This window comes from Asterias amurensis, chromosome 5 (assembly GCF_032118995.1).
Source record: "Asterias amurensis chromosome 5, ASM3211899v1".
In the NCBI taxonomy this organism is placed as follows: Eukaryota; Metazoa; Echinodermata; class Asteroidea; order Forcipulatida; family Asteriidae; genus Asterias; species Asterias amurensis.
This window is the reverse complement of record NC_092652.1, coordinates 10,414,393-10,429,302: the sequence shown is the minus strand read 5'-3', so window position 1 is coordinate 10,429,302 and position 14,910 is coordinate 10,414,393. Positions and strand designations below refer to the sequence as shown.

At 40.0% G+C, this 14,910-nt stretch overlaps 1 protein-coding gene across 3 annotated transcripts; it reads right to left on the bottom strand.

Moving 5' to 3' along the window:
* Nucleotides 1-104: 104 nt before the first annotated feature.
* LOC139937222 (centrosomal protein POC5-like) lies at nt 105-14,718 on the bottom strand. Of its 3 annotated transcripts, none has more exons than XM_071932303.1 (12): nt 14,575-14,603; nt 13,199-13,312; nt 11,121-11,262; nt 9,250-9,414; nt 8,196-8,395; nt 7,045-7,115; nt 5,758-5,956; nt 4,015-4,194; nt 3,550-3,697; nt 2,590-2,813; nt 1,189-1,350; nt 105-484 (listed from the first exon to the last, which is right to left on the bottom strand). In XM_071932303.1, exons 2-12 carry the CDS (start codon nt 13,277-13,279, stop codon nt 260-262), a joined length of 1,797 nt encoding a protein of 598 aa, XP_071788404.1. In that variant the 5' UTR covers nt 13,280-13,312; nt 14,575-14,603; the 3' UTR covers nt 105-259. The 3 variants fall into 3 exon arrangements, with proteins under 3 accessions (XP_071788404.1, XP_071788402.1, XP_071788403.1); XM_071932301.1 differs by lacking the exon at nt 14,575-14,603 and adding an exon at nt 14,443-14,495; XM_071932302.1 differs by lacking the exon at nt 14,575-14,603 and adding an exon at nt 14,662-14,718 and having other exon boundaries at nt 106-484.
* Nucleotides 14,719-14,910: the final 192 nt, after the last annotated feature.

The following is a 14,910-nucleotide window of genomic DNA, read 5'->3' as shown; positions in this document are numbered from 1 at the left end:
TAAGTTAGGACCAGTAACACATCCTAACTTAGGACTGGTCCTATCTCTTAGCATTGCCTAGGACTAGTCCTAAGTTAGGACTACCTTTGTGAAATCCACCCCAGGGCTTATAGACAATTCTGTAAAAAACAAAAAAAAACAGGTTTATAATTATTTCTCTTAGTTCGACTTTTCTGTGTTGAATTTGTTTATCATGTAAGTACAATGATCCTACCGGTATACTGGGAACCCAACAAAGATGGCTGCGTTTATTTTTGGTCTAGTGGACCACTTTTACCGTGTGGATGTTGGGAGTTGACGTCAGTGCCACACGCCCACTCTGCCCTGCGATCTTCCTCTGGGCCATGCCCGATGGTTGCTGCCTAGGAACATGCTGGTGGGATTGGGCGTGGCCTTGGAGTGTCTGACGGGCGGAGTCCCTACTCATAGATGCCACGCCTGTTGTTATAGGGTATTGGGAAGCCATCGCATGGCCAATGGTTTGCTAAGAGAAGAATAGAGTATTTTCAGATTAAGCAGGTTTAACTATTAAAAAAAAAACTTTCAACAACAAAAAAGTAGTTGGGGGGGCTCACTCTGTATCAACATAGTACAAGCAACAATCATGATCGCACACAAAAGAAAGCACACATTCTCAAATGTGCATCGTTGTGGAGCATGATTTTGTTCTTTCCTTTGTCTCTGCACTTAACAGTTTCCCATAGACTTTGTACACAAATTTCATTGTGGAGTACTTCAGTCCCTAGAATTCCCCTATGGAGTCCTTTTCTCCCCCCTTTTGTCCTTGGTTCAACAAGTACTTTATCACACACACACACACACACATACCAAATTCTAGAAGACATCAAGCTATACAGTAATGTAATGTGTAGCTTGCTAACATAATTATCAAAAACATATACCTCACCCCCCCCCCCCCCCCCCCTAAGAAAAGAAGGGAAAAACAAAATATCAATATATTTCCCTCTACTATGGAAAGCAACGCAATCTGCAAAAGTAGTCGGGTGTATGTATACGCCTCTCTTAATATTTATGCATACATCATAATTCTTACCCAAAATGAGGCTATGGGCACAAGTCCCCAATCACTTGCAGTGGCTGCGCCTATTGCCTTGTTTTGAGTTAGTATTGTGATAAATAATGTGCATAAATAATAAGAGATGCGTATTAGTATCAATCCATACAGACCTGTGTAACAGGGTGATGTCTCTCAACCATGACTGAACTCATAGGGGGAGCTAAGCTTGCTCCGCTCGACTGCCCTGACCTCATAGTATCTGGCCTCGTAGAGACTCTAGCTGTGATGGTTTTTGTCGTTTTGTAGCTGTGAGCTGCTTTAGAAGCTGACGACTAAAATAGAAAGAAAGAAAATCATTTCAGACAAGACATCTTCAAAGGGAAGTTATACGTTTGGGTTATCACTCTTGTAATGTAATGGCAATAAAAACTTACTTGGTTAAAAGTACAGAAGCTTTTGATAGTGAAAAACATTTTGAGAATCATTTCACTTCGAAGGAATGTGGTTATGGATAAATGTTTCAATTTTTTTTTTTGTCGCCCCCAAATTTGAATCTGAGAAGCAATACGGACAGTAACGTCACTCAGATTGTCTATTCCAATTACAAATTAATCATCCTGGTTTTTTGGTGATATCTAAAACAAAGCGACCGCATTTTGCAAAAAAAATATTCACATGCTAGTTTGAATGTATCTATCTATAATTATAAATCATCATACCTTTGATCTTGCTATTCTTATTAATTGACCATTGTTAGTTGCATCATGATGCAACTTGCTCTCTAATCCTACCCTTTCATGTCTCCCTGCATTGTTGTCGAACAATACATTTACCACTTTTATGGTCCAGTAACCCATCCTTTCATTCTTAACATCCTTTGTCCTCGCCACTTCACTCCTATTGGTTCATAGCCACCAATATTGTCTCTGAAATAGAAACTTTGATTGGCTGTTATTTTCCCGCTTCTTTCTGGATCCTTTCCTTAATCCCTTTCCCCCTCTCTTTTTCTATAAATGGATATGTATTTGTTTGTACTTGTTTTATGCCTCTGAAGAAGGTCCGGATTGGATCGAAAGCTAAGGCCATCTACCCTATTCATTATATATTTATATAGGGTCTATATTTATATAGGATAAAAGCAATCAAATGGTCAAAAAGACCAAAGGTATACTTTGCCTTTAAGTCCATAGACCTTTTCGCAAATAACTATTGTGCAAACGCTTACTGTTGGATGAGGTACATGCTGGTCTAATCGCTAGCCAGACCAGCATGCACCTCATTCCTCGCCTAACACGCACATACAGAGTATTTGCTCATGTACAATTATCCCAAACACAAATAAAGAGGCGGGAAAACTGCCAACATGGGCTATGATAAATAGCTCAAATGGTAGTCCCACTCTTTTATCAGTTTGTCTTTGTTCAATGACTTCTTCAAGTAGTTTTCTTGTGCCCTGGCAATACTAAAAATAAAAGATAAATCTTGAGAAGACGATGGTGCTGAATTGTCTTAAAATATCAAAAGTAAGATCATTGATGTAAATCAGTAACGTAAATCAGTGACGTACTCACCCCACTTTTGCCGATTGCTCCTGAACTACTCTGGGTGACTGTACCTTGGGTGGTCGCACCCTGGCTCGTAACGGTACGAGACTGGGGCTCTGTGTTGATGATTCCAGCCACTGGGTGAGAGGTGTGGGGTGCCACCGGGTGGGGGTTGTAGGGTGCTTCTGTTGAAGTTGGCACTTGGTGTAGGTGGGCATCATCAGATTTAGGTCGACTGTTCCCACCGTTATCTTAAAGTTTACAGACAAAGGAACATTCTCAGAGAAAAGTTTGAATGAAGTGACGGCGAGGTGTCGTGGTCGAGCGGATAAAAGCACCCAACTCAAGCTCTGGTGTTTCTGTTCAGCAGAGTGTGGGTTGGAATCCCGGTCGTGACACTTGTGTCCCTAGGCAAGACACTTTACTATAATTGTTTCTCTCCACCCAGGGGTAAATGGGTACCTGTGAGGGCAGAGATATCCCTTGAAATTGTATTAATTTCCTTTTACTTTGTGAACTTTGAACTCGGTCCGCCTTTTTGTAGAACCACCTATTCTTGACTCCCCAAAATGGTGGACCATGTTTGAGCAGCTGCATGGAATTGGACCCTGGTGAGATGCAAATATTGTCATTACATGTACGTTGTTGTTGAAACCAAGGCCCAATTATAGAGCTACTTAAGTAAAAAATTATGCTTAACTATAATACGCTAAGCAGTCACAAGTTGTACAAGTGACATGGCATTTTGGTAGGCAAAATTAGGTAGAGTTAAGATACATTTTGTTCATAAGCAACTCTATGAAACTGGGCCCTGGTTACCAGTCACGACTGTACAAGTGACATGGTGTTTTAGTTGGTAACCCTGTTCTGGTTAGCAAAGGTTATTCTGGTTATTCTTTTTGTTGTTAAGCAGCTCTATGATATTCAGGATATTGGGCCCCAGATAATAGTCATATATGAATATTCATTAGGGGGGCTCTGTCTCACCTTCATTCTCATGGAACATTGTCATTGCTTCCAGATTGAGGGCGCACACACCTCGCATGAACGCTTTCTTCATTGTTTCCTCGTACATGTCTCTCTCAGCGTGGAGCCGCGTCACCTCAGTACGCGATGACTCCAGTGCTTCGTTCAACTATTCACAAATGCAACCAACAATTAAAACAATATGAGATAAAACAAATTCTAAAGCATTTTTCAGTTTGATGCTCTCGCTCCTCAAGATTGATTCAACTCATTCAACTCGTTCAAAGACAGGCCAGACCCAATTCATTACCAGAATTCAACAAATGGGACACATTATAGACACTGTCGTGCCGAAGCTATCTGTGCTAGCCAGACCGAACGTGTTGAACATTTTGGTTTTTTTTAAAGGATGATTTTGGACGTTTTGATGGTGTGACCCAGCCATTAGGTTCATCAAGATTCAAAAAATGGTTTCCAGGTACTCACCGAAGCGAGTCGTGTCTCGTAGTCATTGGTGAGTGACATACACACTTCTTGGGCTTTGGATTGGCACGCCTTCTCAACGCGTTGTTTCCATTTAGCTTCAATCAGACTGTGCCAAGCACCCCATACTTTAGTCATCTGGCGTCGTTCACGCTGCCTGACGGCTAGCTTGCTAGTGAAAGCCTGGCGGTGTCGAGACAAAAGAAATAAAACAAATCAAACATTATCCTCTTTGATGACAATCTTGCATTCGGGAGGAAGTCAAGTTAATACAGTATTTTTAATCAAGTTATAAAACACAAAGGAGTTGGGGGGGGGAAGGTCAACTCATGTACACATAAAAGTTTTGTCTGCAATTCCATTAAACAGGCCTGTATTCTTCGTTTTTGAAAGGGCAAGGGCACCCTATGAAAAAAAATGTAAATTTCTACTGTATCATTTCAAGGGCACCAAGACAATGACCGGGGGGGGGGGGGGGGGCATGGAGACAATGTCCTTTGTTGCCTTCGAGAAGTATCAGGCCTGATTAAATAGTTTCTGCTGTACAATCACTGTAATAGTTTGTCTACACTGCAGGAATGTAGAGCTTATTTGAGCATGCAAAATACTCCATTATGGCGTGTGATGGCTTAGAGGTTAAGAGCACAGGATACAAACTTGTGTATCTCTGATCAGCAGAGTGTGGGTTCGAATCCCCGGCCTGACACTTGTGTCCTTAAAGGCAGTGGACACTACTGGTTATTACTTAAAATAATTATTAGCATACAACCTTTTTTGGTGACAAGTAATGGGGAGAGGTTGATGGTATAAAACATTGTGAGAAACGGCTCCGTCTGAAGTGCCATAGTCTTCGAGAAAGAAGTAATTTTCCACGAATTTGATTTCGAGACCTCGGATTTAGAACTTGAGGTCTCGAAATCAATCATCAAAACGCACACAACCTTGTGTGACAAGGGTTGTTTTTTCTTTCATTATTATCTCACAAGTCCGATGACTGATTGAGCTCAAATTTTCACAGGTTTGTTATTTTATGCATATGTTGAGATACACCAACTGTGAAGGCTAGACTTTGACAATTACCAATAGTGTCCACTGCCTTTAAGCAAGACACCTAGCCATGATGCTATGCCCTTCGGATGGGAACCAGTGCACTTATCGAAAAGAGAAGGGGGGTTTGCCCCGGTGTTCCTGGTTTGATCTGTAGCATGTTGCGCAAACCATAACATGGTGCTATGTTAAAGGAGTAGGTCTCTCATAATTTAAACTTAGTCCAACACTTACCTTTCAGGAAAAAAACTGTATGTTAAAGCGCCTTGAGTTCACTGAGTGACAAATATGTTATGGTCCGCGCAATGCTGCAGATCAAACCAGGAACACCGGTGCCAAACCCCCTTCTCTTTTCGATAAGTGCTCTGGCGTGTCATGGCCGTGCGGTTAAGAGCACCGGATTCAAGCTTGGTGTTTGATCAGCAGAGTGTGGGTTCGAATCCCGGTCGTGAAACTTGCTACAAAAAATTGGGGAGGTATTGCTTTCTGCTCTACCGGCCAGGCTACGGACTGATGATACCCGAGGGGTAACCCTGTTTCAGCCTTAGGAGTAGGTGGCAACGGCCTCTGGACAAAAATAATTGTAGCCCACACCTTGAAGTGGCCTTCAGGCCTTGTGTGTCTGGCGACTTGCAAAAAAGAAAAATTAAAAAAACATGTGCACTATAAAAGAAGCCAATATTATTATTATTGACTGACCTCTCTGCGATCCTCACTGTGTCTCAATTTCCAAGCCTGAAACGTTCTCAGCATTTCAAATCGTTCTTTTTGTCTCTGCAGCGCCCTCGTTAGATTGGACACTACGCCGTCCTTGCGCTCGATAGACACCTCATACGTGTGTAGAAGCTCCTTCAGATTCCCAATCTCATTCTGGAGGTGGTCGATATCTCGACTGTGTCTGTACATTCAATGTAAAATTATAAATAAGAGTTTAACAAAATCATTAATAAAGACAGAGTGTACTTTTGGTAGCTATTTCATTAAAAACTTGGTAAAGCGCACTGGAGAACTGTGGTTATAACAAATAATAATAATAATAATCCTAATAAGTATGAAAACTTATAAAGCGCACAAATCCACAGAAGTGCTCATGGCGCTAAAATACAAACAATAGCATTAAAAAAAAACAAAAAAAAAAAACACAATTACAAATGTTCCCCTTTGAGTAATTTGGTTAAAAAGAAAAATGTGATTTTTTTTTACCTTAATCACCAGAACTTGAATTTGATGCTATTAACCATTGATATGTTATTGTGAAATGCGCTACATGTATATTTAGAATCAGGCATGCAACTGGCTGTTGAAAAAAAAGAGGAAAATCTTCAAAGGCACAATGCAAGTGCAGAGCACGAGACCCACAATGGTACCCTAGAAAATGTGGAGGTTTATTATGCTCTAAGGTGCATTGTTAGCATGTACTAGGCTTATTTTACATTATTGTAGTTGTACATTGTTGTTGCCAGGCATGTATAAGGTTTTTTTCCCCCCCGTTTTTTAATTTAGCACTAATCATTTTAAAGGAACACGTTGCCTTGGAACGGACGAGTTGGTCAAAACAAAAGCGTTTGTAACCGTTTTTTATATAATGCATATGGTTGGAAAGATGTTTTAAAAGTAGAATACAATGATCCACACAAGTTTGCCTCGAAATTGCGTGGTTTTTCTTCTACTGTGCGAACTAACACGGTCAGCCATTTATGGGAGTCAAAATTTTGACCCCCATAAATGGCCGACGTGTTAGTCGTCGAGGTAAAAGGAAAATCACGCAATTTCGAGGCATGTTTGTGTGGATCATTGTATTCTACTTTTACAACATCTTTCTACCCATATGCATTTTATAAAAAACGGTTACAAACGCTTTTCAAAGACCAACTCGACCGATCCAAGGCAATGTGTCCCTTTAAAACAAATGCGGAATTCCGCAGAAACGCGAAAGAGTTGCATGCCTGAAGAATTTGTTATTCCTTTAAAAAATTGTTTGTGTACCTGTCCTTGATGACTCGTATCTCTTGTCGATGTCGCTCAATCAATAAGATCTTTGACTGGCTCAGCTCAGCCTAAGGAAACAAGTCAAATAAACATGTATTTTAATGCCAATAAGTACTCAAAGTAATCGCAACATGACTTTGCTTTGGAGGGAAATATTTCTCATAAAAAATAGTTCTAGTATGAATTGTATAATCAGTAATTTTTTTCACCAAAATTGAACAAAGTTTGTTATCCAGTGGACACTTTTGGTAATTACTCAAAATAATTATTAGTATAAAACCTTACTTGGTAACAACATAGTTATGGACAGCTGTTGGTAGTATAAAACGATGTGAAAACGGCTCCCTCTAAAGTAACCTAGTTTTCAAGTATAGGTTTTCTCGGTCAATTTCAGAAAATGAGCAGCCAATTTCATGTTCATGCGTTCGAGTTAAAGCTGTTTTGCCTCTCCAGTTGTTACTGCGTTTTAAATTCAGAATTCGGCCATTCAATTTCGTTTTGAGTCGAGTCAAACTCCTTAAGCACTCTGTTCAATTTAGCGTATCGTCATTCATTTTCGTGACACACATGCCTCATGAAGCGTCTGTGAATTTGAATGCTGCTTTGGTGAATTGTTAAATTGAATGATTATTCTGTTAAATCGAATGACGCAACATTACATTTGACTAATCATAAAACGAAATTGAATGACCCTTTTCAGTAGCATTCGATTTCGCGCGAAATAGAATAGCTTGGTGGTCAAATTGGCTGCTCATTTGCCAAAATTGACAGAGAAAACCTATAAAAAGTAAATCTCCAGAAATTGATTTTTAGACTTCAGAATTAGATTTTGAGGTCTCGAAATCAAGCATCTAAAAGCACACAACTTTGTGTGACAAGGGTTTTTTCTTTCATTATTATCTCGCAGCTTTGACGACCAATTAAGCTCAAATTTTCACAGGTTTGTTATTTTATGCATATGTTGAGATACACCAAGTGAGAAGACTGATCTTTGACAATTACCAATAGGGTCCGGTGCCTTTAATAAACCTGTACAATACCTTAAAAAAATGAAATGCCACATCAACATTGTTAAGGAAACACAAACACTGATGTATGAGCATCTACTTATGTTAACACACTCCGTGTGAGGTGCTCTCTCTACCTACCAGAACATTGCGCTTCAAGTCCAGACTCCAATTATCAAGGTTTGCCTCCATCCTTGCCAAGTCCTGGTCAACAGAGGGCGACATTCCACTGCCTCTTGACAGGTCCGACTCTGATAATGTGGACGCATCAGAGTCTGGTGTCTCTGGTGTTGCTGTGGCAACCAGACCGCTCATGTAGGACCGTACTGGGGTCATTTGATCTTCATAAAACAAAACGAAAGATCATTTTCTCTACTCGGTTGCGCGATGGTCAGCGATGAAAATCTTGATGCGAGATCCTAAAAAACACAGTTTGTAGTCATCGCTGAGGCCTAAAAACTGTGTCTTTTTATGATTGTGCCTCAAGATTTTCATAGCCTGACCATCATGCGAGTGACTGTATAACTCGGCCTTTAGGAGACTGACAAATGTCACTGACTTCACACCGTGAATCACACCAAAACCCCATAACCCCTATAATATAGGCCACGTCTCTCATATTCTTCAGTTTCCTGACAATGACAAGGGCAAGCTAGTCGAAACATTGAGACCAATTTAAAACTCACTCCGCGGTAGTGAAGTTAATGAGAAGTCTAAATCTACCCAGCGGTAGTAGATATAAAGCAAGACAGTTCTCTAAACAACAAAATCCACCTGGCAAGTAGATACACACATGGGATTACCACAAACCAATTATTATTATATCTTTAATTAATACCAAAATGGAAAGTGCAGCATACCAAGGATGATTTAGGATTACTAAAACGGAGAGAGGCATCTTTGGGTGCGTTCGATTAGCTTCTCTGGGTCTACCCCGCGGTGCTTACTCGGGTGAGCCCCTGACAAGAGCTGAACGAACGATCACTCACCGCTCTCGTATTGACGTCATGCACCTGGGGCCAGCCCCAAGTGACCCACTCCACAAGCAGGGCACTGGGGGCTGACCTGGGTGTGCCCCTGGAATGACGTCAAAGCTATTCGAACGCACCGGGGGCAGACCGGAGTCGACCCAGGGAAGCTAAACGAACGCACCCATAGACTAATAGTTGAGGACTGCCTTGAGGTCATAAATTACCTGGGATACGCCTCCTTGGTTCCCTCTCCCCTGTAGTCTGTGACATCCCATTGTCTGAGATATCCTCATCAGTGGTGGAACCCTGTACAGCCTGAATGCTCTCTTTGCCTCTAAGAGCCTCAGCACTAGAGCTTGCCTCTGTTGTTGTTGTTGTTGCCTCTGAACCTGGTGATATTCATTCATTCATTGAACATTTATTCGCATATATCACAAAAAGATGAAAATACAGAAGTGCAGACAGGAAATAGACAATAATATTGAGTAAACTAACAAAAGAGGCATCAAAAATGGCCACAAACAGTAACTTGAAGAGGAAGTGATATGGGGACACATTCCGAATACAGAGCTTGAGAAGGAATAGACCTTATGCATTGACGTCATCCAGCCGCCATCTTTGAGGTCAAACGGTGACGAAACAATCGAAATGCACATAGATTGGCCAATGAACAACCTCCTTTTTACTTCAAGGCGAGGGTGCGTACTGAAATGATGTCATGTGCATAAGGTCTATGCCTTTCAGGACAGAAAAACAGAAAAAACGGATAAATACCAATATGAGCACAAAATAAATAAATGATTGTATAGAGCAGGGCATGCTAAAAAGAGAGGAAACAAACCAAGGAGGAAATCATTTAAGTGAGAATAAACTGCTACAAACACCCTTGCTTAGCAATAATGAGCAGGATACCCGTCAGAAATTGTACTTGTGACGTGGTATTTTGGCTGGTAACCTTTTTCTGGTGAGCATAATTTTGTGCTCGGCAGCTCTATAAAAAAAGGAGTATGGTTCAAATTTGTAAGACAAATTTACACGACACAGGGCTTGCAGCTCAGATTTTTTACTGGACCATAATTTTTTGTTTTTACAAAAAAATGACAAGCATCAAAAGGAGACAGTTTTAACATTTGAATTGAACTGTTTTTTCTTTCTTTTTTTCTTTTTTAATAAAAAACTCAGAGAAAAGTTCTTTTTTTTCCCTTGCGGGGGTATATTAACCTTGAAACTCAGTAGAATTTCCAGAAATTGACTAGGCTCAAACTCAACATTTAAACACCAAACATCAAATTAAGGTACTTAAGTGTCACACTCAGGGAATCAATGCACTAGCATGCCTGGCTTTCAATCTGATGACATAGTCATAAGGTACTAGAAGATTGTTATGATAATATATTCATAAATACCTCATACCGTGTCGCTATTCCTATTGGTGGAGAGCGCGTCACGTGGGTGTGTATAAACCTTTGTTTATGACCAGTAAAAAGTGTTAATTCATGGGCGTGACACGCGACAGTGCACCTGTTCTTATAAGACAGTTTCTTCATTCCTATTGGTCGAGAGCAATGGCTCAAACAGTTGTGCCACATCACGCGATACGCGCGACGCGCACAGCATTCCCTTAGGAGTTGTTTACCCGAGGCGGCGGAGGGCTTTACCATTTCATAGCTGGAGGGGTGTTGTGTTGTGTTGAAAGAAATCATTGGACAATTAAAATTTTTGCATTTTAAAAACTTTTTGACCAAAAAGGTATTTATGAATGGGAATCAAAATGTGTTGAATAGGTTTTCAACTAGTGGTTTAAACCCGCCGAGGCCTGGTTCTTTATAATTTACCTCGACTGCGTCTCGGTAAAATTATCAAGAACCAGGCCTCGTTGGGATTAAACCACTAGTTGAAAACCTCTTCGTTACATATTGATTCCCTTTATAATATCAGTCTTATGTAGCGCAAGTATCTACCAAACAAGGTACTCAAGGCGCAGAGTATATACCTTCAACAGAAAGATTAGTTGTTGAAGTTATGAATTCTGTGACCCAATTACTATGTAGCAACTTATAAGAATACTCAAGTAACAATTGACAAAACAACAAACCAGTGGAATCTTCAAAGATGAGTTCGTCTTGTCGTTGCCGCCCAGAAAAAGCATGCGCTGCTTGAGCAAGAGACTGAGGTAAGTTGGCCGGATCGTAGTGAGGGGTCACCACAGCGTATTTCAATAACTCCTGGTATTCATCCTAAAGAAAGAAGAAGATAATACAAGATACAAGTGTGACAAATTTGTCTTCTTCTTCATTTTATGGTTTTGCTCAGCTCATTCTTACAACACAAGAGCAACTAGCATGAAACATGACATTTGTCATAGTGTTAATATCAAGTATCAATGCTATGGAGCATCTTCAGCCAAAAATGCATAGATCCAGGAGGGGACAACAATCCATAATAACTATAATAATAGTGGCTTCTTATAAAGCGCTCAGGTCCGTCACGCAGTGACGCTCATGGCACTTCAACATTATTACCCCTGGTCACTGGGCCTTAAATCATTCCTTAAACCATCTCAGCTCCCTGGGGAGTATACAGCATGTGCAGCTAAATATGTAGCGCATCAAAGCTAATCCATCACAAGTACCAACTCTGCCCTCACAGGTAACCTTGCTACATTACACATCTTCTACAGCAACGTAACATCAGACCAGGCCTTAGATCATCATCATCATCACACATACTATATGTTCCCAAAACTCGTCTGGCAAGTTGCGGAGACCGCGCCTTTTCCAGCTGCGCACCGCGTCTCTGGAATTCCTTGCCAGACGAACTGAGGGCCACACCTGATCTTTCTACTTTCAAACACAACCTCAAGTCTCATCTGTTTAATTTGACAGCTGACTAGCTTCCGGCGCCTTTGAATGGATCTATTCCAGATACTGCGCGCCTTATAAATGTTATGTTATTATTATTATTATTATTTACCCCTGGGTGGAGAGAAGCAATTATTCTGAAGTGGACACAAGTGACGCAAGTGACGCAAGTGCTCAGGGACACAAGTGTCACGACTGGGATTCGAACCCACACTCTACTGAACAGTCGCCACTGCTTCAACAGAGTCACCACTGCTTGAATTCGGTGCTCTTATCCACTCGGCCACGACACCCCATACCACAATCTTCCTCAACTGCCTTCAAGAATGATTTTTTTTTCTTCCAAAGTACCATTACATTATGGAATGACCTGCCCCATTGCATTACTATGTAGAGTTCTACGACGCACAAGACTTTCAGACCCCCTAGTGAAGATCCCAAGAGGTTTTTTTCAGAAGGTACCAAAAATACAAAAAGTAGTTAAAACAATGTATTTTAACAAAATTCCAGCATACATACAAAAGTACACATATATGTTGTACTTGAATTGTAGTGACGATGCCGATGGACTGGTAGGGGTGTCAGCACGACTCTGCTGGAAACCTGCACGCCGGGGAAAGCATCCCCTATTTTTTGTTCTTCTTGATTTGTGAATAGTTGGTTAGTGATTTACTTATTAAAAGCTCTAGTCAGATGCTTAGTAAAAAGCCTACACAAAGAGTCCACGCATGGGTATCATTTCAAACTGTGTTTTTTGTTAGAACCTGTCACACACTACAATACCACCAAAAGAAGAAGTAACAAACACTCAGTCTTCTCACTTGGTATGGTGTATCCCAACATATGCATAAAATAACGAGCCTGTGAAAATTTGGGCTGAACTGGTTGTTGAAGTTGCAAGAAAATGATGAAAAAACACCCTTGTTGTACAAATGAGTGTGCTTTCAGATAGGAATAAAAGGCTTCTGGCCAGAAGTTTTTTTATTATTTCAGTGAGAAATTAACTCTTTCTCAAAAACTAAGTTACTTTAGAGGGAGTCATTTCTCACAATGTTTCATTCTATCAACAGCTCTCCATTGCTTGTTACCAAGTAAGTTTTTATACTACTATGTATTTTGAGTAATTACCAAACGTGTACAATGCCTTTAACAGCCCAGGGGTGCGTTTTGGCGTCTGTAACCAATAATTGTTTCTGACGTCATAAACAGCAGAACCAACGACCAGCAACCGAAACAGTTTTTGGTTGGGGTCGCCAAAACGCACTCCTGAACTTACAGGGTGTTCTTTGTTCCACCCAAATGACTGAATTACCTGTAATGTGGTTGAGACGGAGCTTCCTGGCGAGTCAGAGGGTAAGATTGGGATGCTACTATCATCTTCAGTTGAAGACATGATGCTCACTTGCCACTTTGTATGATTGGTAAGCTAAACAAAAAAAATATTCAATTGAATTACATTATCAAATGTAATTATAAAATGTGCTAAATGTAAATCAGGAAAATTTGAAATGGAACCATTTCTGGGTTCGTATGTATTGTATGAGAATGGGAAAAGTAAAGTCTGCCCGAGCCATTATGGCCCATCACCATGATCACCAAGGTACGTAGTAGACCCAGTCACTGGGGCGCTGTACTCCTTTTTAAAATTTTATTTTGACATTATCGGTCGTACCTAGATAATGTCAAAATTCGAGAAAAGGAGTACAGCGCCCCAGTTATTGGGTCTAGGTACGTAGTGCTTATACACCTGATTTTATTAGCATTATGTTCGAATTCATCCTCTGCCTGGAGAGGGTACATGCAATGCATTGGACTCGCACAGTTGCCGATCAAGATTTCTGTAATCAGCTGCTTGCGCTCTCCCTGATCCTGTCAGGTTGGGCGCAATTCCACCCGGCTGGACTGGGTGCAACCATCGACTACAGTATTACTATTAGCGTTGTTTGAAAGTGGATAATGCGCAGTTGCAGCAGTAAGTTTGTATGTATCTTAAAACTTTCCTTTAAACTTTTCTTAAAACTTATTCTTTAGTGTTTTATTTCATAAATAATCATAGTGAATGAAAAAGTGGTTGCAGGAGCAGAATACGGAAAATAAATTTCCTTCCCCAAAACATTCAACAATCAACAATATTTATAATTAATGCTGTAAATCAAAGTCAAAATCAAACTAAGTTACATTTTATTTGCACAAAAAAAACATGAAAAAGAAAAACAACAAAACAACTGAACTTATATTATAATATTAATAATAGGCCTAGGCCTAGACCCAGTAACTGGGGCGCTGTACTCCTTTTCAACAATTTTTGACTTTATCTGTCGATAAAGTCAAAAATTGTTGAAAAGGAGTACAGCGCCCCAGTTACTGGGTCTAGCCTAGGCCTACTTCCCTTTTAGTAAAAAAAAACAAGCAACATTATACAAAATTTTTAAATATAATTATAAATAAAACTTAAGTTTGTAATAAGCCAGGTGGTTTATATCACAGAATAAAAATAAAACACCCTAATCTATATCTAGGCTGTAAAGTTAACACCAAAATAATTTAAAACACAACCATCGTGGCAACACTCTGACTCTCGCCAAACATGTACAACAAAGTCAAGTGCAGTCAACTCAATGAAAGTAATGTCCGGAAATTAGGCAACAAGGAAAACAAACAGTATTAACCAAACGCTCATTTTCTTACACATCTATATTACTTTGCGCTGGTTTATATGTTTTAAGATAAACGGATACAATGGAATACAAAGTTATAAAAATGTATTAAACTTACTGTTCTTCGATTTGGTGTCTCTGACGTGATCACATTCACAACTAAAGAAAAATTAAATGCCCGCTGTTCTTTAAACGAAAGCGTTCATTGGTTTATATATTTTATAAGCTTGTTTTCAATTGGTCAATTGTGTAGACGTTTTTCCAGTCGTCTGGGTCGGATTCGAAACATTTGAACATTGAATCTAAACTAACCCTTTTTTGCGAATGGTTCTCTTTTTTTAAAGAATTTAAAGAAAACAGATTCTCC